This window comes from Podarcis gaigeae (assembly GCF_964106915.1).
Source record: "Podarcis gaigeae genome assembly, chromosome: 10".
In the NCBI taxonomy this organism is placed as follows: domain Eukaryota; kingdom Metazoa; phylum Chordata; class Lepidosauria; order Squamata; family Lacertidae; genus Podarcis; species Podarcis gaigeae.
The window spans coordinates 649,988-672,248 of record NC_139686.1 but is presented as its reverse complement, the minus strand read 5'-3'; the positions used below and the strand labels follow the sequence as shown (position 1 = coordinate 672,248).

The 22,261-nt window shown below is 47.4% G+C and overlaps 2 protein-coding genes and 1 long non-coding RNA gene across 3 annotated transcripts in view; 2 read left to right on the top strand and 1 right to left on the bottom strand.

The window, feature by feature from the left end:
• Positions 1-22,261, bottom strand: part of LOC310826024 (uncharacterized protein) — a 67,923-nt gene that overhangs the window by 3,800 nt on the left and 41,862 nt on the right. The window contains exons 2-4 of the mRNA XM_083700463.1: positions 1,809-2,273; positions 1,544-1,625; positions 1,186-1,268 (exon numbers count right to left, since the gene is read on the bottom strand). Of these exons, the coding sequence (XP_083556589.1) occupies positions 1,186-1,268; positions 1,544-1,625; positions 1,809-2,210 (567 nt within the window). The 5' untranslated portion in view covers positions 2,211-2,273. The remainder of the gene's footprint in view (positions 1-1,185; positions 1,269-1,543; positions 1,626-1,808; positions 2,274-22,261) is intronic.
• The window catches only part of LOC310826287, a 430,259-nt gene that overhangs the window by 405,187 nt on the left and 2,811 nt on the right, over positions 1-22,261 (top strand). The gene's annotated exons all lie outside the window — the stretch shown is intronic.
• Positions 9,085-18,154, top strand: LOC310825813 (uncharacterized protein; the record flags this gene model as incomplete). Its single annotated transcript, XM_083699634.1, has 4 exons — positions 9,085-9,314; positions 12,157-12,253; positions 14,441-14,584; positions 16,594-18,154. Exon 4 carries the CDS (start codon positions 16,847-16,849, stop codon positions 18,152-18,154), a length of 1,308 nt encoding a protein of 435 aa, XP_083555760.1. The 5' UTR covers positions 9,085-9,314; positions 12,157-12,253; positions 14,441-14,584; positions 16,594-16,846.

Below are 22,261 nucleotides of genomic sequence, written 5' to 3'. Positions count from 1 at the left end.
AAACTTCCTGTTCCTCCTGGGCTGGAGCATCCTTCCTTGCATGTGACTAGTGGGTGGGCGTGACCTTCCCAGACCTGGGAAAAGGCCAAGGCATACTGCCTTTCTCTCTCTCTTTTCCATCTTCCTTTCGTCCTGCAAACTTCCTGGACTGAACTCCTGGCTGCCAGCAAAGCAGTCCCCCAGGTCATCTCCCTTATGGGGTGATCCTGTTTTTATATGCTTGCAACTTTCAGCCTTAAGTCTGCCTTCAGGGAACACACTGTGCTCTGCCTGATCATCAGTAAACTTTCTTTTTATTGCTTATGAAGAAGACTGTGCTGTATTTCTTCAATTAGGATGGAAAATATCAGAACACATTTCAATCTGGACAAGCCAGATTGAATTGCTTATTGTCTTAAGAAACTCACACAAGTTTGCAACCAGTTTTCTGCTGTGTAAAGAGGGAATGCACCCTGCTTGCTAGCGCAAGTTAGGAATCATATTTAGAAAAGGTAAAGGTAAAGGACCCCTCACAGTTAAGTCCCATCATGAACGACTCTGGGGTTGTGGCGCTCATCTTGCTTTACTGGCCGAGGGAGCCGACATTTGTCCACAGACAGTTTTTCCGGGTCATGTGGCCAGCGTGACCAAGCTGCTTCTGGCGAACCAGAACAGCGCACGGAAACACCATTTACCTTCCCGCTGGAACAGTGCCTATTTACCTACTTGCACTTTGACGTGTTTTCAAACTGCTAGGTAGACAGGAACAGGGACCAAGTAACAGGAGCTCACCCCATCATGGGGATTCGAACTGCCGACCTTCTGATCGGCAAGTCCTAGGCTCAGGGTTTAGACCACAGCGCCAGCTGCGTCTCTGCAGGAAGGATATTAATAAACAATATATCCTCTCCTGCCGCCCTGAACATTCCCACACACTTTGGTATGGTGTGTAAACTGCTTAGAAGCCTGTGTTTGCGTTTAATAATAAATCTAGAAATAAAACTGCAAACGACTGGTGAATCATATTAGCAACATTCAGAAGGCGAGTTAAGGTGAGATGGCTGTTCCTTATTCTAAGCACATAAGCCTTCTAAAATAAATAGTTCAGGGCAGATTTGTTAAGAAAATGAGAGATTTGCTTGGGTCTGGAGGGACCCTGGCTGCCCCTCCCCGCTGCCCCTTCCCCACAATACTCATTTCCCCTACCCCATCTGGTTCCACAGCCGTTGCTCCTCCTTCACCACCAGGAATAGATGGAAGAGGAGGTCTTGCTGACATCATCTGGTTGCCTGTGAGAGACAGAGGTTAGTGGAAAGCCAGGAGTAGATGCTTTTCTTAGAGGTGAAACACTACATATCAAACTACAAACGGGCCTTTGGAAAAGTCTTGCCTGCTGAATGGATTATGACATTTGCACCCATTTCATATATTAGTTGTGTTAAAAATACATCTCCCTCCTTGGGGCTCCTGGACAGTATTCCGCCAAAAGATGAAAAGAACCCATGTGTCTGTTTTGAAATCCACAGAATGGAACCAAACAGAGAAAAATCTTATTCCTCCTTACCCAGTGGCTTCTCTCTGGTGTCCAACAGAGTGCTTTCAGTCTTAAAAGAATCCAGACCCATTCCTGCAAACAGATCCTGTCTCTGAAATAGCAACAAGGATTCAGAACAGAAAATGGGGAGAAAGATTAGCAATGACTGAGCTGAAAACCTGAGGGGTATCCAAACTCATTCCTTGGATGCTTTCCAAAAAGGGGTGGGCCATTAGTAGAAAATTTAGGGAGACTCTCCCTCATGTTCTGAGCTGCTTAGGAAAGTCTCTCTCACCTGCTTCCTCTCCTCTGCCTGACTCAGGAGGAAACCTTCGGCCAGGGCCACTGCCTGGGAACTGGTCTCCGCTCCACATTCCCTCACCCAGTTCTCCATCTCCAGTGGAAGGACAGCCAGGAACTGCTCAAAGATCACCAGGTCCAGCATCTCAGCTTTCGTGTGCCTTTCTGGCTTCAGCCATTGATGGTAAAAGTTGTAGAGTCGGCTGCAAACCTCTCGAGGTCCTTTGGCCTCCTGGAAGCAGAACTGCCTGAACTGCTGGCTCTGCACCTCTGAGCGGAGGGTGTTCTTCTCACCCAGGATCTTCTGCACAGAGTTTTCCCAAAATGCCCCACTGCTCCCTGTTTTGATGGCATGGCCTCTTCCTGCTTCAGGCCCTGATGAGTCTTGCTCATCCATTTGTGTTCTCAGGAAGCCTCCAAGAGAGATGAAGGAACCCCTTGATCTTCTGCCAAGTTCTGTCTGTCCGAATTAGAGGTGTTAGCAAATTCTACAAAGCTTGCACATTATTCTGCAATAAAACTGACTGTCAGGAAGAAAAAGAAGTAAACCTCTAGCCCAGGCATAGGCAAACTCGGCCCTCCAGATGTTTTGTGACTACAGTTCCCATCATCCCTGACCACTGGTCCTGTTAGCTACGGATCATGGGAGTTGTAGTCCCAAAACATCTGGAGAGCCGAGTTTGCCTATGCCTGGGCTAGCCCTTCTAGAAGGAAAGTGACTATGCATAATGTGCCGGCAACTGCAGGGATTTCTGTGAGATGAATCAGCTGTAGATATACCTGCAAATTTATTGTGCTAATTTTGTGTTATACACATGACATGAGAAGACTGTCAGTATTTATTTAATATTATTTGCTTAATTAAAAAGAATTTGGTGGAGGCAAACGTAGAGTGAGCACAGCCTCTGGTAAGAAAGAGGTGCAGCAGTTTAAAAACTTACAAAACACTGGATAACATTAACAAATATGAATATTCTAGACCTGGAGGGTCATGATAACAGGTTTAGTTGCAGGCATATTTATGGTATGAGAAGGCAAAAGTACATAAAGATTTTTTGAATCATCTTGTAAGAAAACCAATCTATATGGTATGGGAGAAATATAAAAATTTATTAGAACAGAAAACACCCTGGTGGCTTTCCCCACTAGAAGCAATATCCTTGAAAAAATTAAATACCAGAAACGATTGGGCAACATATAATGAAGGAAGGTGAGGACAGGTGACCTCACCTAGGCCCGAAGTCACCCCCCACCAAAGCAGGCTCAAAGCTTCTCAGAGCTTTTCAAAATCATTTTTCTCAGCAGCTAAAAGGCATTAGCTAAGCATCAGAAACATTCCACTTGCTGTAACTAAAAAGATTGCAACAAAGGTAGGGAACACAGTCCATTGTTTCTCAGGCCTTTCTGATGCCTTCTGGCCTTGCTAAAGAACCACATTGCAACTTACTTTCTATCCGGGAACCATGCCAGAACAAGAGATTGAAACATATCTGAACACTCTGAAACCCCTTTCCTGGGAAGGGTGCCAAGAGTCCCAAGAGTCCCAAGACAGCTTTCTGTTCATGCTCAGAGGACTCCTGAGGGAGGAGAAAGGAGGATGGAACTGGAAAGGGGTATATATGCTTGTGCACATGACTGTGAATTTCGAGCATGCTTTTTGTGACTTATCACACTTGCTCCTTCTACCAGTTCATGGATGGTAGAAATAAAAGCCTTTTCTCCAAAACTATTCCTTGAGTGTCTGTTGACTCCCACTTCCCTTTCCTAGGCGCAATATTTTTCCCGCCCGAGGGCAAAGCCTCATCAGGCTACAATAAAAAGTTGTTAACGGAAGTAGAAAAACAGTTGAAATTGCAAAATTTTGAGGACGTATGAAATTTATTAACTGATTGGTTACAATATCACCAACTAGATGATATATTTAAGATGGATAAAAAGAATGGATTTAGTAATGAAATCTCAAGGTTTGAAAAAGAATTGTTAGAGAATAATTTAAAATTACTTTCTAAAATGTACAAACTAATTTTAGAATGGTATACAAAAGCTGAAGAAGTTAAATCTGTAATAATACAGTGAGCGATTTTGGGTACAATGTAGATTTCATCATGGGAGAAGTTATGGAAAGATGATCTGAAATTTGCAGCATGTTGTATGTTGAAAGAAAAATATATATTAATGATGTACCTTTGGTATCTAACTCCCAGTAAGATAGCAAAAATGTATAAGACAGCTACAAATATCTGTTGGAAATGTATGGAAAAAGAAGGCCCTTTTTATCATATGTGGTGGACAGGAAAAGTAACAAAAGCATTCTGGGAAATGTTTAAAATAACTTTTATTTTAAAAAGCCAGAAGTTTTTATTTTAGGAAATATAGGTGCTAAAATTCCAAGGGAACAGAAAAGATTGTTTATGTATGTGGCGACGACTGCGCGGATGTTCTTGGCCCAAAGATGGAAAGAAGACAAAGTCCCTACCAGAGAAGAATGGCAGATCAAGTTGATGGACTACGATGAAATGGCAAAAATGACCCGAAAAATAAGAAATCAAGAAAACCAAAACTTTAATAAGGAATGGGGAAAATTTATAACTTATCTTAAAAAACCATTGTAAACAGTGCGATTTCAATAATACTTGTAATGTAACGAGAACTACAGATACAACAGAGATACAAAAATTCTGAATTATTGCAAAAGATACGGTAGGAAAAGTTTAACAATAAGGCTCACAAGGGGGAGGAGGAAAGCCCAGGGGATTTCGTGGGAACCCTGTGTTTCTTTATATAACATGTTGTGGTGTGAGTGTAAATTTTTATATCGAAAATTAAATAAATAAATCTGGGGGGAAAGTTACAAAACATGCAAAGAAATGAAGCACCGGGATATGGGCTATGAGACATTTTTCAACATCTCGTTGCTACCAGCGCTTCCCCTTTCTACCCCTCTGGCATAGAAGAGACCACACACTTTGGTAAGTGAAGATGGTTTTTTACTTACAAACTTTCCAAGTTCAGATTCATGCATATCTCCGTGCAGCAGCAAGAAAACACAGGCAGAAATCTTGGGTTACAAAACGGAACAGAAGGTTTCTGAACGCGTGGCCTGGCCTTAAAGAGGTCAGATACGTCCTGTCTGGTCAAGTTCGCATGGTAAAAGGGGTCAAACAGCAGAAGGCAAGGGAGCAAAGATTTTCCCGGGGTTCATCAGCAAAGGACTCCCCGCAACTGGGACTCCGAAGCCTTGCATTCGCCCTCTGCTCCTCCGCCAACTGGCCTCGTCCTCTTTCAAAGCCATCTCGGTTCCAGAGGTTTCAGTGCATGTTGCATGATGGAAAGACTTTCCTTTGGGAGACCTCCATCTGTCAACATCCACTCTTTCTTTCTGGCACAGGGTTTCGTTTGTTATAAGAATTTTAAGGTCTTTAATATATAATAAATGTTCATAAAAGTACCAAGCAAACGCGTACATAAATATATAAACCACATGCCTGAAGCAGCACAGGAAGACAGTCCTGAAACCATTTTGACTCCCAAGCTGGCCAAATGTTTCTCTGCAAGGAGGGGAGGTGAAAAAAAAACAAAACTTCCTTGTTACAAGAATTTAGTAATCACCATCTCAAAGGAATGGCCAGACTACCAGTAAAGGGAATCAGATAAGGCATTCTCAGAAAACCTGGCAGACAGGAAAAACAACAGCATTCAAAACAAAAAAATTCCTTCCAGTAGCACCTTAAAGACCAACTAAGTCAGTTCTCGGTATGAGCTTTCGTGTGCATGCACACTTCTTGTACGGAAGCTCATACCAAGAACTGACTTAGTTGGTCTTTAAGGTGCTACTGGAAGGATTTTTTTTGTTTTGACTATGGCAGACCAACACGGCTACCTATCTGTAACAGCATTCAAATTTCTGTTGTAGACCACCTTTTCTGTGATGTAGGTATGATGTTTGTGGGGGGTGGTCTTGGGTTACACCCCTTCTGTGATGTATGTATGATGTATGGAGGGGTGGTCTGGAGCTCCAGGGCAGGGAATTTAAAATGTCTATATAAGGGCAGGCACGCTTTGGTTCTGGGTCCTCCTCCTTTCCTGTTGCAACAGATCAATAAAGATCAGCCTTACGAGCTGCTTTGCTTCTCAATATTCTCTGCTTGGCCTCTGTTATTTTCTCCTATCAATAGGGAACCCACGTCAGGACTCTATACGGGTTCTTGTGTTCCCCATAAGGGAAAAAGGGCAGATTTTGATTACATGTCGGAATGTTTCCGTGCGGCTGCAGCCTCCGTTCATAAACGTGACTGGTCCATCAATCTGACCGGGGTTCATTCCCAAGCGTTTCCCGCGCCGCCTCCCTTCGACCCAAAGACCCTCCCCAAAGGGTCCAGTTGCGCATCCATGCAAAGGAAGAGCAGAGTTGCCGCCATCCTGCGACCTCGCCCCTCCCTAGCAGGACCCTCCCCTCCTTGACTTGGGGGTCCCCCCCTTACAGGCTCCCCACATGCTCGCTCCCCTGCGGCCCTGGGACCCCCAGTGCACCCTCTGGGGAGAGAGAGAGGAGACTCACCGGATCCCAGCAGTCGCCACCGGGGTCGCATTTGCAGGGAAAGACAAAAGCACCCCCTTTTTTGCAGGAAAAGTCTGGGGAGGCGGGGAGGGGCTTTTGCTCTGGAGGACCTGCCCTCCCCGACTTTCTTTCCTGCCCTCTCTAGGAATCCAGCTCGTTTCTGTTTAACCCTTGGCAGGCCGAGGGCACCCAGCTCTCCCTCTTCTCACCCGGAGGAGCCCCGTGCATGGCGCGCAAAGCACCCAGAGATGCTTTATTTGGGGGATCCTCCTGGCCGGGGGCTGAGCTTCCCCCCTCCCTGGCCTAGAAGCCGGAGGCAAGTGATCTCCGCTGTTACGGAAATTACGGGGGCGGGGGCACATCTTTAAAGTTGCTAAATGTTACAAATATTATGCCTGAATGTATCCTTTCAACTTGACAGCTCAGGGAAGTTACCTAGCTTTAAAAATAATATAAAATCATCTCCTTTGCCAGTTTCCTCCATTCCAAAGCTATTTCCCCCTTGAAAAGGACTCCAGGAAGTTTCCAGAGGTGACAATTGCTGGGCTCATTGTTAGCCAAAGGAAGCCAAATCTCATCACCTGACTCGCCTCAGGCTCCAGACATGCAAAGGAACTTCTGTTGTACTTTTGGGTGGTGGGTACTTAAGACATAATTGTCTATGCTAATCTTATACTTGTGTGTTTCCCTAACACATCTATCTATGCTAATGATGTGTAACCCTCCCCTTTTGTGACATGTCAGTGATGCAGCAATGATGCTGCACGAACTGTATTCTGGGATATGGTGGGAAGGTTTTAAAAGTCCCTGTCACCCCATCCTCGGGGTTCAATCTCCTTTTGAACCTGTTGCGCAATAAACTCGGATCTTCAGCTATTTGCTCCGGTTGGCTGGACTCCTCCCTTTATTCCGCAGGGACCCGCAGGGTCAGCCCGACGAGCTGGGGGACTGAGCAGTCTCGCACCTAGATTTTTCTGTAACACCCCCCTCCCAAAGAAAGGCTCAACATCCTCACCCATTGGTGCCTGTGGCCAGCCCAGACCCTGGAGCATCTGCATCTCTGCCCCAGCTTGAAACGTGAGGAGGGGAAGTTAGGGGCTGCAGTGCTGGCGAACCTTATCTCCCCCTCCCCATCCAGACAGAGGAATGGCCATGTGGGGTTGGACAAGAGAGTCCCATCTGGGTGGTGTGGAGTGGGCAGTGCAGGGGCTTCTAACTGTAAAGTAGGGAGGGCCCTCCTGAGTCATCTAGTGGAACCCCCAACATAGCAGGAATCTCAGCTAAGCATCACAGCAGGGGGCCATCCAATCTCCCCCCACCCCACCCAAGGAAGGCACTCTCCCCACTGGCTGTGCTGTACTGCCCTCTGAATGGCCCCTCCTGGCACACTTCACTGTGGCCACCGACTCTTCCCCAGGGAGGGCATCTGAACAAGAGACCACCCCCCTGTAGGGTGCTGTGTTGATGTCCGCCAGGCTAAGGAAAAGCAAAGCAGCTGCGCATTGGCACCGAGGGCTCCCAGACTTCAGCCAGTGCCCTCCAGCTTTTCTGAGTGCAGGCATCGTGCTGGCTGGCACTGAGGGGAACTGCAGGCCAATCTGCCTAGGGGGCACCTGCGTGGAGATGGCGGTGCCAGGGAGAAAAGCAGCGGGTTCAGCCAGAGGCTCCTAAAGGCTCTGCCCAGTTTCTTGGCGTGGAAGATGTGACCAGCCAGCAGGGGCTGGAGCTGGCCCCTGTTACCCAAGGTAAAGGACCCCTGGTCAAGTCCAGCCAAAGGCGACTATGGGGACTTACTTCTGAGTAAGCGTGCATCAGATGGAACGGCAAATCCCTTTGAACCGCGTAGGGGTTACTCCTAAGTAAGCATGCATCAGGCAGGGCTGTAGAGTGGTGCTTCCAAGAGCAGCCAGTTTGCACATCTCATGGGATTTAATGTCATGCCATTATGAATCCACGGGGATAAGTGCATTTACACAGACACATTTCTGCAAAAAGACCCAAACTCCGGCATGTAGCCGCAGGTGATACAATAGGAGCCTTTCTGCAAATGGCCTTTGCAACACAACTCCCTGGGTGGTTACAAAGTATACACATTTGCCTCTTTGCAACGTAGCCCCGTTTCCTCAATGAATCCTCCCATTTCAGTAAAACCTGAGCTGAAAGAGTAAGGAGAGCAAAACAGCAGCCCTGTCTGACCCCCGTCAGCCCCCAGACTCCCCCAGTCACGTGGCAGGAGATTCTTCCTGAGCCCCCCCCCCCTGAGATGGGTATGACATCATGGATGATCCAAATAATCCATTGATGATCCCCATGATGCAAGCAGACTGGTCCAAAGAGCAGATCTCTATGCCTGAATGAAACGGGTCTGCGGTGATGGATTCTGGAGTCAAGAAATCCTCCCTTTCCAGTGATCTCTCAGGCTGGCCCGGAAAAGGCAGGGAGCAGGAATCCTCAGGGATCCCGACGGACAGACAGACCTGTCATGCTGCCAAAACACGAACTCGGAGTCAGATCTGATTTCCATGCAAAACTCATTTTGTGACTTCGCTGTTGGATTGTCGGGATCAGCCCCTCCCCCCTCTCCTGATCCCCAGAAGGAAGACGGGGGGGGGATTTCCTCTCTCCCCCCCCCTCAACACTTTCCCTCCCCTCCCGGCACCTCCTCCTCTCATCCCGCCCACACAATCCCCAGATCCCGCCCCCAATACATTGCTCCTCCTCCTCCTCCTCCAATCCGGTTTCTGCTCCAGAAATGTGGGGCGGGTAGCCCCCTCCCTCCCTCCCGCCCTGCCTGCTTCTCCCGGAAGTGGAGCTTCCACTCCGGATTGCTGCTCTGCCCCGTAGCTGGGGGGGGGGGCGCTTTCGGAAAGGGGAGGGAGGAGGCAGGGGACCCCCCCCCCGTGGATGTTGCAGGAAAGGAGAATCGGGAGCGAGGAGAAAGAGGTAAAGGGGTCGCGGGGGGGGGGCGGAGAGGGGGGGAAGGAGATCCCCCCAGAGACCCCCGCCAGCTCCCCAAGCGCCCCCAGGGGGCTTTCCTCGCAGGGCGGACCCCTCACCCGTCTCCCCTGGCTCTTGGCGGAGAAAAGCGGCCCACGAAAGGGTTAAGCGGCGCGAGAGACGCCTGGATAGAGACCCCCTGTCCCTCCCATGTTCTCTTGGGGGGGGGCGCCTCCGGCTGGAGAGATGGGGGCGCAGGGTGTGGGGTGAGCGGCGCCAAGGGAGCCTCTGGATGCAGGGGAGACTCAGGAGAGAGGGAGGGGGTCAAGGAAATGGGGGGGGGGAGGGAGAGGAGCATCCCTGGGGCAGGGAAGGGCAGCATTGGCGGCGGGGGGGGGAGATATCGCGTCTCCATTGTGGCAGCTGCGGGGGATCTCTGCTGGAACAGCCTTGGCCTCTCTCTCCCGCCCAGTAATCGACCCCCCCCCCTTCAAGGCGACCAGAGAGGGATCCCTGGAAAGTGGGGGTCCTGTCCCCCCACCCTTCCTTCCTGCAATCTCCACCCCATAACCCCCCGCCCTGTCCAGACACAGCGATTCTGCCCAGTCCATTCCTTGGTCCCCTGGAGAGGAGAGGAAATCCAGAGGAAGAGATGTCAGTATTTGTAAAAAGAAAAGAGAAGGTTCTGGCCTCCCTTTGTCGCCTCAGCCTGGTCCTTGGACCCTTGTCAGCATAGAAGAGTCCACGAGAAGAGCATCCTTGCAGAGTACTTTCTGCTTTTACAGTGGACCCTCGGGTTATATATGCATCAGGTTACAAACGCTTCAGGTTACAGACTCCGCGCTAACCCAGAAATAGTACATCGGGTTAAGAACTTTGCTTCAGGATGAGAACAGAAATCGTGCTCTGGCGGCACAGCGGCAGCAGGAGGCCCCATTAGCTAAAGTGGTGCTTCAGGTTAAGAACAGTTTCAGGTTACGAATGGAACTCCGGAACGAATTAAGTACCGTATTTTTCCTTCTATAACACGCAGATTTTTTCTTCTAAAAAGGAAGGGGAAATGTCTGTGCGTGTTATAGAGCGAATGTGTGGTCCCTGGAGCCGAAAAATCAGACAAAAATCAAATCGCTGCGCTTCACGGAGAAGCGAAACTTGAAAAGAGGAAGCGGCTGCTTTCCTGCATTCTGCCTCAGGGTCTTACTGCCCACCCTCCTCTGTTTCGTTGCTGTGTTTGCTGAAACGGAACAAAGAGCAGGGAAAGCCCCTCCCCTCCAGGCAAGCTCCGGTGCTGCTGGGGGAGAGAGAGGGGGGAAGGGAGAGAGAGAGGGGGAGGGAGAGAGAGAGAGAGAGAGAGAGAGAGAGAGAGAGATATGGCTGGCTTGGGTGGGGGGAAACTTTTGCCTTTCATTCCTCCCTCCCGTTAAATCCCTCTCCTGCATTCTTAGCCAGCTGCTTCTCTGCACACCCCTCTAATGTCCCTTCTTTGTTTTTCCTTCGCTCCCCACTTAAAATGTGGTTACAAAGCATGGATCCTCAGGATCTTTGCATTGGGTCACCCCAAATTCACTATCAGATCACATAGCATGTCCATGGCTACAGCCTGCTCCAAAAAAATCACGGACCCACTGTTGCCTGGGGCTGCAATGGTGCAAAAATGTGGTTAAAAAGCATGGATCCACAGGAATTCTCAGGATTTTGGCATTGGGTCACCCCAAATTCACCATCAGATCACATAGCATGTCCATGGCTACAGCCTGCCCCCCCAAATCACATACCCACTGTTGCCTGGGGCTGCAATGGTGCAAAAACGTGGTTACAAACCATGGATCCACATGGATCCTTAGGGTCTTTGCATTGGGTCAGCCCAAATTCACCATCAGATCACATGTCTGTGGCCACAGCATGAAGCACAAAAATGATACATCCACTGTTTCATTCAGAATGTTTTTTCCCTTGTTTTCCTCCTCTAAAAACGATGTGCGTGTTATGGTCAGGTGCGTGTTATAGAGCGAAAAATACGGTACTTAACCCGAGGTACCACTGTATTCTCAAAAGTCTTTCTGCAAAAGCGTCTGACCAACTGTACACACATCAACACTGCCAGCTTTCACCAACCAACCAACCCAACACCAAACTAACATTTCTCACTCTATATATACAACCCGCAGCTTTTTAAGCATTAAAGAAACAGCGGCCAATTTTTAGCCGTAACAAGAGAGGAGGGGGGAGACCTTCTCAGAAGCGGCTCTTGGTTTCCACAATCCCACCCAGGAAGCAGCCAGAAACCTTTTCCTCTCTCTCAGGCTTCCATCTTTAATTGTCCTTTCTTGAGGATGAGGATAATGTACTCCTGTCATCAGAAACGGGTGCAGAGTCCATGGAATGGCGCTCAGGGCTGATACAGAAGTTGCACCTCAAAAGCATTTCTGTTCCTCTTATTCTTTGTAGGCAATGTCAGAGTGACTGACAAGCTGAGATATAACCTATCAGCATCCGATGACAGCGACTGCATGAATCTTTGGTCACGTGACAAAGACACATGAGTGCAGAAGCAGCAAAGCAGGCTGGGAAGTGCAGGGAGTGCACAGTCATTTGGGCCTCCTCAATTTATTCAGGCTTAACTGCTAACTGTGGAGTCATTCTGACATGTGACGTAGTAGCCAGTCGCACTTTGTGCTCTCTGTAAGATTTCAGCAAGAGTCTGTCTGTCTCAGCCCTGAGCAGAGTCCGTATGCAATCTCAGTCAAACTGTTTGGAACCATGTTGTTTATGAAGAAGCTTATTTTAATTCAGTAAAGCTTCTTTAAAACTCTGCATTATTAATTTACGCTGCGTGTCATCTTCCCAGTCAAAGGACCCCTTTTCTTGATAGACAGTGCCTGTGGCTGGAGGCTCTACACACCAGGTGTGCCTGTGGAGGCCAAAGACTGCCAGTATTAGCACAGGTGAGGTGTGTGACCTCCCCAAATTTACAGACTGTATATAAATGAGAAGGCGTGGGTGGGATTATATTTTACAGCAACCCTGTGATTTTCTCCACCCATAACATTTTGTGAGCTGATATAGCAGTACGAATTCCAAAATAACTTTAAAAAACCCCACAAGATCATCATCACATTTATACCCCCAGGCCTTAGTTTGCCTCCCCATGATCTAGAGAAAACACCAGCTTTGAATCATACAGAGTAAAACTACCAGAACCTTCTTGAACCGATAGGTTAGGAATTATCGCTGTACTTAGATCCGTACTTTTCTATGCCTGAAAAATGCAACCATGACACTGGGAATGTTCAGGAATGCAGGAGAGGATATTTTGTTTGATTATATCCTTTCCAACTTGTGTTAACAAGTTGTACAATTTAGCAGAGTAACATTCCCTCTTTTAAACTTACAGCGGATGCGTTTGCTCAGGCTCGCTAAAGCCTCTAAAATAAGTTTCCTTGGTAATTTCCACTTTAGTCCCTCATAAAAAGATAGACACGACACAGTCTTCTATAAAAGTATAAAAAGAGTTTACTCACACATTCTGTTCACAAATGGATCCCAGAAGGCGGTGACCCACAGGCTGCACACCTGGTCCTTCAGGGGCACAGTTACCCCATCAGGACCAGGAGTGCCCCCACCCTCCCCCAGGGACAGTATTTCTGACTTGTCAGGACTCAACCTCAATGTCTTAGCCGCCATCCATCCTCCAACCACCTCCAAACAGACACACAGGGCATTCACCATCTTCACTAGTTCCAATTTAAAAGAAAGGAAGAGCTGGGCATCATCCACATACTGGTGAACACCCAGCCCAAACCCCCTGATGATCTCTCCCAGTGGCTGCATATAGATAGTAAAAAGCATGGGGGAGAGGATGGAGTCCTGAGGCACCCCACAAGTAAGCATCCAGGGGTCTGAACACCACTTTCTGGACATGGCCCAGGAGGAAGGAGGGGAACCACTGCATAGCATGGCCCCCAGCTCCCCTAGAGGGTCCAGAAGGACACCATGGCCAAAGGTCTTCAAAGCCGCTGAGCGATCCAGCAGAACCAGGAAAGAGCTTCCCCCTCAACCTCTGGCCCGTTGGAGATCATCAACCAGCACAACCAGGGCATTTTCAGTCCCATGATGAGGCCTGAATCCCCATTGGAAGGATCATGGCGACAGGAGCTTTCTTGGTCCTGCACCCTCAAAAGCTTTCTTTAGCTTTGAAGGGGCCACATGATACATTGTGGTCTTTTCTTCGAAAAACAAGTATTTTGAATACTTTTACAGTGCCGTATGATGTAAATATGGGATCCAGGTGGTGCTGTGGGTTAAACCACAGAGCGTAGGACTTGCCAATCAGAAGGTCGGCGGTTCGAATCCCCGTGATGCGGTGAGCTCCCATTGCTCGGTCCCTGCTCCTGCCAACCTAGCAGTTCAAAAGCACGTCAAAGTGCAGGTAGATAAATAGGTACCACTCCGGCGGGAAGGTAAGGGGCGTTTCCATGCGCTGCTCTGGTTCGCCAGAAGCGGCTCAGTCATGCTGGACACATGACCCGGAAGCTGTATGCCGCTGGCTCCCTCGGCCAATAAAGCGAGATGAGTGACGCAACCCCAGAGTCAGCCATGACTGGACCTAATGGTCAGGGGTCCCTTTACCTTTACCTTTATCATGTAAATTTTGTTTCTGTTTCCCTTGTTCCACATCGGAGAGACTTTGATACACAGCTCTGAGCCCATCTCCCCACTTGAAACTGCTGTGTTTGTAGCACTGCCAGCCTGGGCAGTGGGTTTGGGGGTCCTGGGCTGCCTAGACTACCAGACCCCCTTCTCAGCCCGGCTGATATGGTCCCAAGGAAAGCAGAGCAGTATGTTTGGCACCAGCTTGGCTGCAGGAGTTGAATGAAGAAGGTGTGCAGGACACCATCCAACCCTCTTAGAGACTCCCCTCTGGATTTGTGTGGGTTTCCCTCCATAGCCTTTTCTTCTCCTGAAGACAACTCACGAGGCAGTGAAGGTTTAGGACCAGAGTTTTCCTTCTCGATGGGCTCCCTTCCCCGGTTGACGATCCCATCTGCCCTTCACTTTCCTGTTCCGCTCGGGCAGAATCTGCCTTCTAGACTGTGGGATTCACGGTTGTTCTCCTCCTCTCCATCCACCAGGGCTTGACTTCAGGTGCAGCAGAATTGCCCAGCCCTCCAAGGATTTGAGACCCATCAGCTATCCTCACCTGGTTTTGCCAGCCGGTTGAAGCATTCCTGGGATTGTGGCCCCTGATTCATCCTGACAGCTTCTGGAAGGCACAGGTGAGAGCTGAGTGCAGGGTGGGGACCACCAAAGGTACTACCGCTCCCATGACACCTCATGACATCAGATAATAGCTATATTTGAGACAGAAGCGGAATGAATTCATGTCTCTAGAAATAACACAACTTCAGGCCATCAATCATTCAACACTACATATTCAAGGTTGAAGTTTTCACTAGTACAGTTATCCATTTGCCTTTCATATGCAGCTTTTTCAGTGTCACTTTAGGATGGGCTCGAGATCAGGCAGCCCATCATTATTATAAGGAACAGTGGGGGTCTGGGATTCCGATGTGCCAGCTGCTTTTCTTCTGCTTCTCCTGCTCTCTCCATGCAATGTGAGGCATGTAGACAGAGGTCCATCTCCAAGAACAGGAGCTTCCTTGAGCACCTATTCAGCTGACCCCAAGCACCAAGCCTTGTCACTAGTTCTCTGACTGACCCAGACCACAGTCCCTGGAGAAGATGTAGACCTGGGCCTCCCAAAATGGTCCACATTGACCTCTTGTGGCCAATGAGACTGTGCAGGTGATTCATAAAGATCTATAATAATAATAATAATAATAATAATAATATATAATAATTTATTATTTGTACCCCGCCCATCTGGCTGGGTTTCCCCAGCCACTCTGGGCGGCTTCCATAAAAACCAAAAATACACTAAAATCTCACAGATTAAAAACTTCCCTGAATAGGGCTGCCTTAAGATGTCTTCTGAATGTCAGGTAGTTATTTATTGCTTTGACATCTGATGGGAGGGCGTTCCACAGGGAGGGCGCCACTACCGAGAAGGCCCTCTGCCTGCTTCCCTGTAGCTTTGCTTCTCGTAATGAGGGAACCGCCAGAAGGCCCTCAGCGCTGGACCTCAGCGTCCGGGCAGAACGATGGGGGTGGAGACGCTCCTTCAGGTATACTGGGCCGAGGCCGTTTAGGGCTTTAAAGGTCAACACCAGCACTTTGAATTGTGCTCGGAAACGTACTGGGAGCCAATGTAGGTCTTTCAAGACTGGTGTTATGTGGTCTCGGCGGCCGCCCCCAGTCACCTGTCTAGCTGCCGCATTCTGGATTAGTTGTAGTTTCCGAGTCACCTTCAAAGGTAGCCCCACGTAGAGCGCATTGCAGTAGTCCAAGCGGGAGATAACTAGAGCATGCACCACTCTGGCAAGACAGTCCGTGGGCAGGTAGGGTCTCAGCCTGCGTACCAGGTGGAGTTGGTAGACAGCTGCCCGGGATACAGAATTGACCTGTGCCTCCATGGACAGCTGTGAGTCCAAAATGACTCCCAGGCTGCGCACCTTCAGGGGCAGAGTTACCCTATTCAGGACCAGGGAGTCCTCCACACCAGCCCACCCCTGTCCCCAAAAACAGTACTTCTGTCTTGTCAGGATTCAACCTCAATCCATTAGCCGCCATCCATCCTCCAACCGCCTCCAGGCACTCACACAGGACCTTCACTGCCTTCACTGGTTCTGATTTGAAAGAGAGGTAGAGTTCGGTATCATCTGCATATTGATGGACACCCAGTCCAACCCCCCTGATTATCTCTCCCAGCGGCTTCATATAGATGTTAAAAAGCGTGGGGGGGGGACGGAACCCTGAGGCACCCCACAAGTGAGGGTCTGAACACTCATCCCCCCACCACTTTCTGAACACGGCCCAGAGGTGGATGGAGGATTATGATGCAGAGGATGGGGAATGTCCAAAGGAACGATGGACCAGAGAAAGAGAGGGCCTGTTCACGGACAGAGAGCAGCTGTCTTTCCTGTGAGGAAACAAGTGATTTGAAAAGGCTGTATTCCGAGATCATGCTGCTTTATTAACAATGATTGAGGATTATGAAAGGTGGTGATGCATTACTATCATTTGATGACATTGCTTTTTCATTTCCAAAAATTTGGGAACATGGGTAGGAGGCGGGGGAATGTAGGAGATGTTGAAATAAGAGAAGGGGCTAATGGAGCTTGATGTGCTCTCTTTCCCTTTGTTCTCTTCCTTGAAACCCAAACAGGATTTCCTTTCCTCCCACTCTGAAGAAGGTGATGGAGAAGACATTCAGAATTCCAAGGAATGGGCACCTTTCGTTTCATGAGGAATAGAAATTAAAATGTGTGAAATGTGGGATATGCTTCATTGAATGAGGACACATAGCTCACATCAATGACTCCGAGAGAAGAAACCATTTAAAAGTATGGAGTGTGGGAAAAGTTTTGCTGATAGTGGAAAACACATCAGCAGATTTACATGGACAAGAAAGGATTACAATGCAGGGAGTGTGGAAGAACTTCAGTCAGAGAGGATTCCTCAATATACATCAGCAGACTCAGACAGGGGAAAAACCATTTAAATGCATGGAGTGCGGGAAAAGCTTCCGTCAGAGTGGACACTTAAGTTCACATCTACGGACTCACACAGGGGAGAAACCATATAAATGTATAGAGTGCGGAAAGAGCTTTAGTGATAGTAGAGACCTTAGAAAACATCAACGGATTCACACCGGGGAGAAACCATATAAATGTATAGAGTGCGGAAAGAGCTTCAGGCTGAGTGGAGAACTTAGAAATCATCAACGGATTCACACAGGGGAGAAACCATTTCAATGTATGGAGTGTGGAAAAAGCTTCCGTCAGAGTGGACACTTAAGTTCACATCTACAGACTCACACAGGGGAGAAACCATTTCAATGTATAGAGTGCGGAAAGAGCTTTAGTGATAGTAGAGACCTTAGAAAACATCAACGGATTCACACAGGGGAGAAACCATATAAATGTATAGAGTGCGGAAAGAGCTTCAGGCTGAGTGGAGACCTTAGAAATCATCAACGGATTCACACAGGGGAGAAACCATTTCAATGTATGGAGTGTGGAAAAAGCTTCCGTCACAGTGGACCCTTAAGTTCACATCTACGGATTCACACGGGTGAAAAACCTTTTAAATGCATGGAGTGTGGGAAGAGCTTCAGGCAGAATGCAGAACTTAAAATACACCAGCGAAGTCACACTGGTGAAAAACCATATAAATGTATGGAGTGTGGAAAGAGCTTCATTCAGAGTAGGCAGTGCAATATGCATCAACGGACTCACACAGGGGAGAAACCATATAAATGTATAGAGTGCGGAAAGAGCTTCAGGCTGAGTGGAGACCTTAGAAAACATCAACGGATTCACACAGGGGAGAAACCATATAAATGCATAGAGTGTGGAAAGTGCTTCAGGCTGAGTGGAGACCTTAGAAAACATCAACGGATTCACACAGGGGAGAAACCATTTCAATGTATGGAGTGTGGAAAAAGCTTCTGTTGGAGTGGACACTTAAGTTCACATCAACGGACTCACACGGGTGAAAAACCATTTCAATGCATGGAGTGTGGAAAGAGCTTCAGTCAGAGTGGACAACTCAATAAACATCACCAGACTCACACAGGGGAGAAACCATATAAATGTATGGAGTGTGGAAAGAGCTTCATTATTGATGCAAGCCTTAGATCACATCAACAGACTCACACAGGCAGGGGAAAACCATATGAATGTATGGCATGCGGGAAGAGCTTCAGTCAAAAAGGAGCCTTCTAGATCCAAAATGTCTGTATTTTCAAGAAGTAGCCATTCTTTCAACCAGCAAAAAGCTGCTGATTCATAGTAAAGTTTAATGTCTGGCAGGGCAAATCCACCCCTTTCCTTTGCATCAGTTAATATCTTAAATTTTATTCTGGGCTTCTTGCCCTGCCAGACAAATCTAGAGATATCTCTCTGCCACTTCTTTAAACAGTCCACCTTGTCCACAATTTGCAATGTCTGAAACAAAAACAAGATTCTAGGCAATACATTCATTTTTATCACAGCAATACGACGCAACAGTGAAAGCTTCAAATTTGACCAAATTTCTAAATCTTTTTTCACTTCTGTCCAACATGTTTCATAATTATCTTTAAATAAGTTCCCATTTTTGGCTGTCATATTAATCCCCAAGTATTTCACTTTCTTAACCACAGTCAGGCCTGTCTCATTCTGAAACCTCTCTCTTTCAATCGGTGTTAAATTTTTCTCTAAAACCTTAGTTTTTAGCTTGTTCAGTTTAAATCCTGCCACTTGACCAAATCCTTGAATTAATTCTAAAACCCTTTTAGTATTAGATTCTGGCTCCTGTAACGTCAATACTAAATCATCTGCAAATGCTCTCAGTTTGTACTGTTTGGCTCCGACCTGTATACCTTTAACCAACCGGTCCCTTCTAATCATATTCAGCAGAACCTCCAGGACCGATATGAAAAGCAGTGGGGAGATTGGGCACCCCTGTCGTGTCCCTTTTTCTATCTTAAATTCTTCCATCATCACATTATTTACAATTAATTTAGCCTTTTGTTCAGAGTAAATTGCACTTATACCATTTTCAAAACCTTGGCCTACCCCCATCCCCTGTAGGTTCTTCTTCATGAAACTCCAAGAGATATTGTCAAAAGCTTTCTCCGCATCCACAAATATCAGAACTGCTTTAGTGTTTATATTCACTTCTAGTTTTTCCAAAATATCAATTATGTTCCTCAAATTATCAGACAAGTGTCTTCCCAGGAGAAAGCCCGCTTGGTCTTTATGAATCTCTTCCATCAATACACAGAGCTTCAGTTTCAATGCAAGCCTTAGAAGACATCATCTGACTCACACAGGGGAGAAACCATTTAAATGTATGGAGTTTGGAAGGAGCTTCAGTCCGAGTGGAACCCTTGATTTACATCAACAAACTCCCACATGAGAGAAACCCTATAAATGTCAAGTGGACAGAGGTTCAGTCCTAGTGGAAGCCCGACATCCACAGACTCACGGACAGGAAGAACTTTAACACTTGATTCCCTACAAACCCATCAACCCTCAAAGAGTTGAAGCTGTTTAAAGGGAAAGATTGCAGAAAGGGCTTTAGTTATAATGGAGTGTTTAAGGAACATCTAAGGACTCAGAGGGGAGAACCCATTGTGATGTATGGAGTGTGGGACATGTTCCTTTCAGAGTTTACTCTTTTCTTCACAGCAATGAACTCAGCAGAAAATCCATCTTAAAAGCATGTCATGTATTTTAAGTTCTGCTGTTTATATCTATAATTGTATAGTAATGAAATTATGATGGTAATGTCTCACACTAGTGAGTATAATTTTAGATGTAAGGTACCTTTTGATAGTGAGGGGGAGTTGGTGAATCTGTATTTCTGGTGGTGAGTGAGGATTAGGGCTGGGCGATCTATTAATCTCATCCTATACCGGTTTCTAGACCACATTGTGATAACTTTTCAAAAACAATTGATATGGCAACACACCACATATCACAGTGTGTTTTTCTGGGATGCTCATTTGCCTGGAAGCAGCCGGCAGAAAGCTTTTCTTCGTGAAGCCCCTGCAGATTTTGAGTTGCTGACTTCCATCCCAGACGACAGGAAGCGAAAGACACACCTCCATTGCCCTGTGTCCTTCCAGCCTCTTTCCTCCCTTGCTCCCTTCTGCCGGTTTGTGTGCCTGACTTGGATATCCTGCATGCTGTATTTTTCTATTGCTGAAACTGGATTTGCTCTCAGGAGCTACGTTTTGTGCCTCACTGGGGACCCAGTGAGAACTGTATGCTTTGAAAGCTGAGTAAACTATTACTGAAGAAGTCCTGCTGCCTCTCTGTGTGTTTTTGACCTCAGTGTGGGACTTGCTCTGCACGTGGCCCCTACCCTGCTGCTACTTGGCCCATGCCCTGGAGTTGCTCTACTCAAGCATGCAAGATGGTTTTTGCACCAAACTCTGTCATCCCCCCACCGCATGATCTCCAAGCATTGCTTCTTCACCAGAAATTCAGAGCAGGTCAGTTGCTTCAAATACCTGGGTCAGGTTGTTAGATCAAATAGGTCCTTCCTGGCGCACAGAGAATACATAGCCTCGAACGCATCCAAAGCAGCCCTGGTGATTAGAACCCTTAACTCCAAGAAACAGGCACAAACTGTCAAAGTTGCCTTACGACTCTTTAAAATGAAAGTTCTCCCTCTTCTGCTGGTGGGCATTGCCTTGGGCTCACGTAGGGATTTTGAAAAATTGGAATCTATCCAAACCCAATTCCTCAGGGCCATACTCAGGATCCCCCCCTCCGTGGCAGGCGCGATCATGAGACTGGAAACCGGTTGTCAAGCCTTTAGGTATGTGGCCCTGAAAGCGAAGTTATGGCTATGGCTCAAGCTCTGTTTCAGACCGGTGGGTTTGGCCCCCTTGATTCTGAGGGATAACTTTAAATCTCCATGGGAAGGGGAGATAGTGGAGGAAGTGCAGAAGTGCGGGTTGTCCTCCCTTTATATAGAGTCCATGATGTATAGGCACGCAAAGGCGGTGATCGCTCAAAGATTAAGGGATATTGCGAGACAGGAGGACATAGCCCGTGTGAAACCTGGGTTGTTTCTGGGGGAGCAGTTGTATCGGGCTGCTCCAGCTCGCTACCTGGCGGATATCCACTACGTGGAATACCGCAGACTATTTACTGCGGCTAGGCTGAATGTTCTTGACTCGGCGGTTCTGAAGGGAAGATATGGAGGAGTCCCATATGACCAGAGATTATGCCACTGTGCGTTGGGTGAGGTAGAATCCACAGAGCACATTTTACTGAGCTGTCCCTTCTACAGCGATTTAAGACAGTATCTTATAACTCCATACTTACCCCAGCTCAGTTCCCGACAAACAGGAAAGCAGACAGCATATCTGCTAAATAAGTCTTCTGGGAAAACAACTTTGTCAGTGGCTAAATTTCTTTTCCTGGCATTCAAGCGTCGGAAACGTATAACTGAAAGCCTTGATGTGGGTTATCTGTGAGAGGTCTAGTACTGTGGCCCTACCTTATTTATGTACCCCTATGATGTTATCGTTTATAATTATTGTGTAATGTTTTATTTCTGACTATCGGTCGAGTAAAGGAAATTGATTGATAATTCAACACTACAAATTCAAGGTTGAAGTTTTCACTAGTACAGTTATGCATTTGCCTTTAATATGCAGCTTTTTCAGTGTCACTTTAGGATGGGCTCGAGATCAGGCAGCCCATCATTATTTTAAGGAGCAGTGGGGGTCTGGGATTCCAATGTGCCAGCTGCTTTTCTTCTGCTTCTCCTGCTCTCGCCATGCAATGTGAGGCATGTAGATGGAGGTCCATCTCCAAGAACAGGAGCTTCCCTGAGCACCCATTCAGCTGACCCCAAGCACCAAGCCTTGTCACTAGTTCTCTGACTGACCCAGACCACAGTCCCTGGAGAAGATGTAGACCTGGGCCTCCCAAAATGGTCCACATGGACCTCTTGTGGCCAGTGAGACTGTGCAGGTGATTCATAAAGATCTAGAGGTGGATGCAGGATTATGATGCAGAGGATGGGGAATGTCCAAAGGAACGATGGACCAGAGAAAGAGAGGGCCTGTTCACGAACAGAGAGCAGCTGCCTTTCCTGTGAGGAAACAATTGATTTGAAAAGGCTGTATTCCAAGATCATGCTGCTTTATTAACGATGTTTGAGGATTATGAAAGGTGGTGATGCATTACTATCATTTGATGACATTGCTTTTTCATTTCCAAAAATTTGGGAACATGGGTAGGAGGCGGGGGAATGTAGGAGATGTTGAAATAAGAGAAGGGGCTAATGGAGCTTGATGTGCTCTCTTTCCCTTTGTTCTCTTCCTT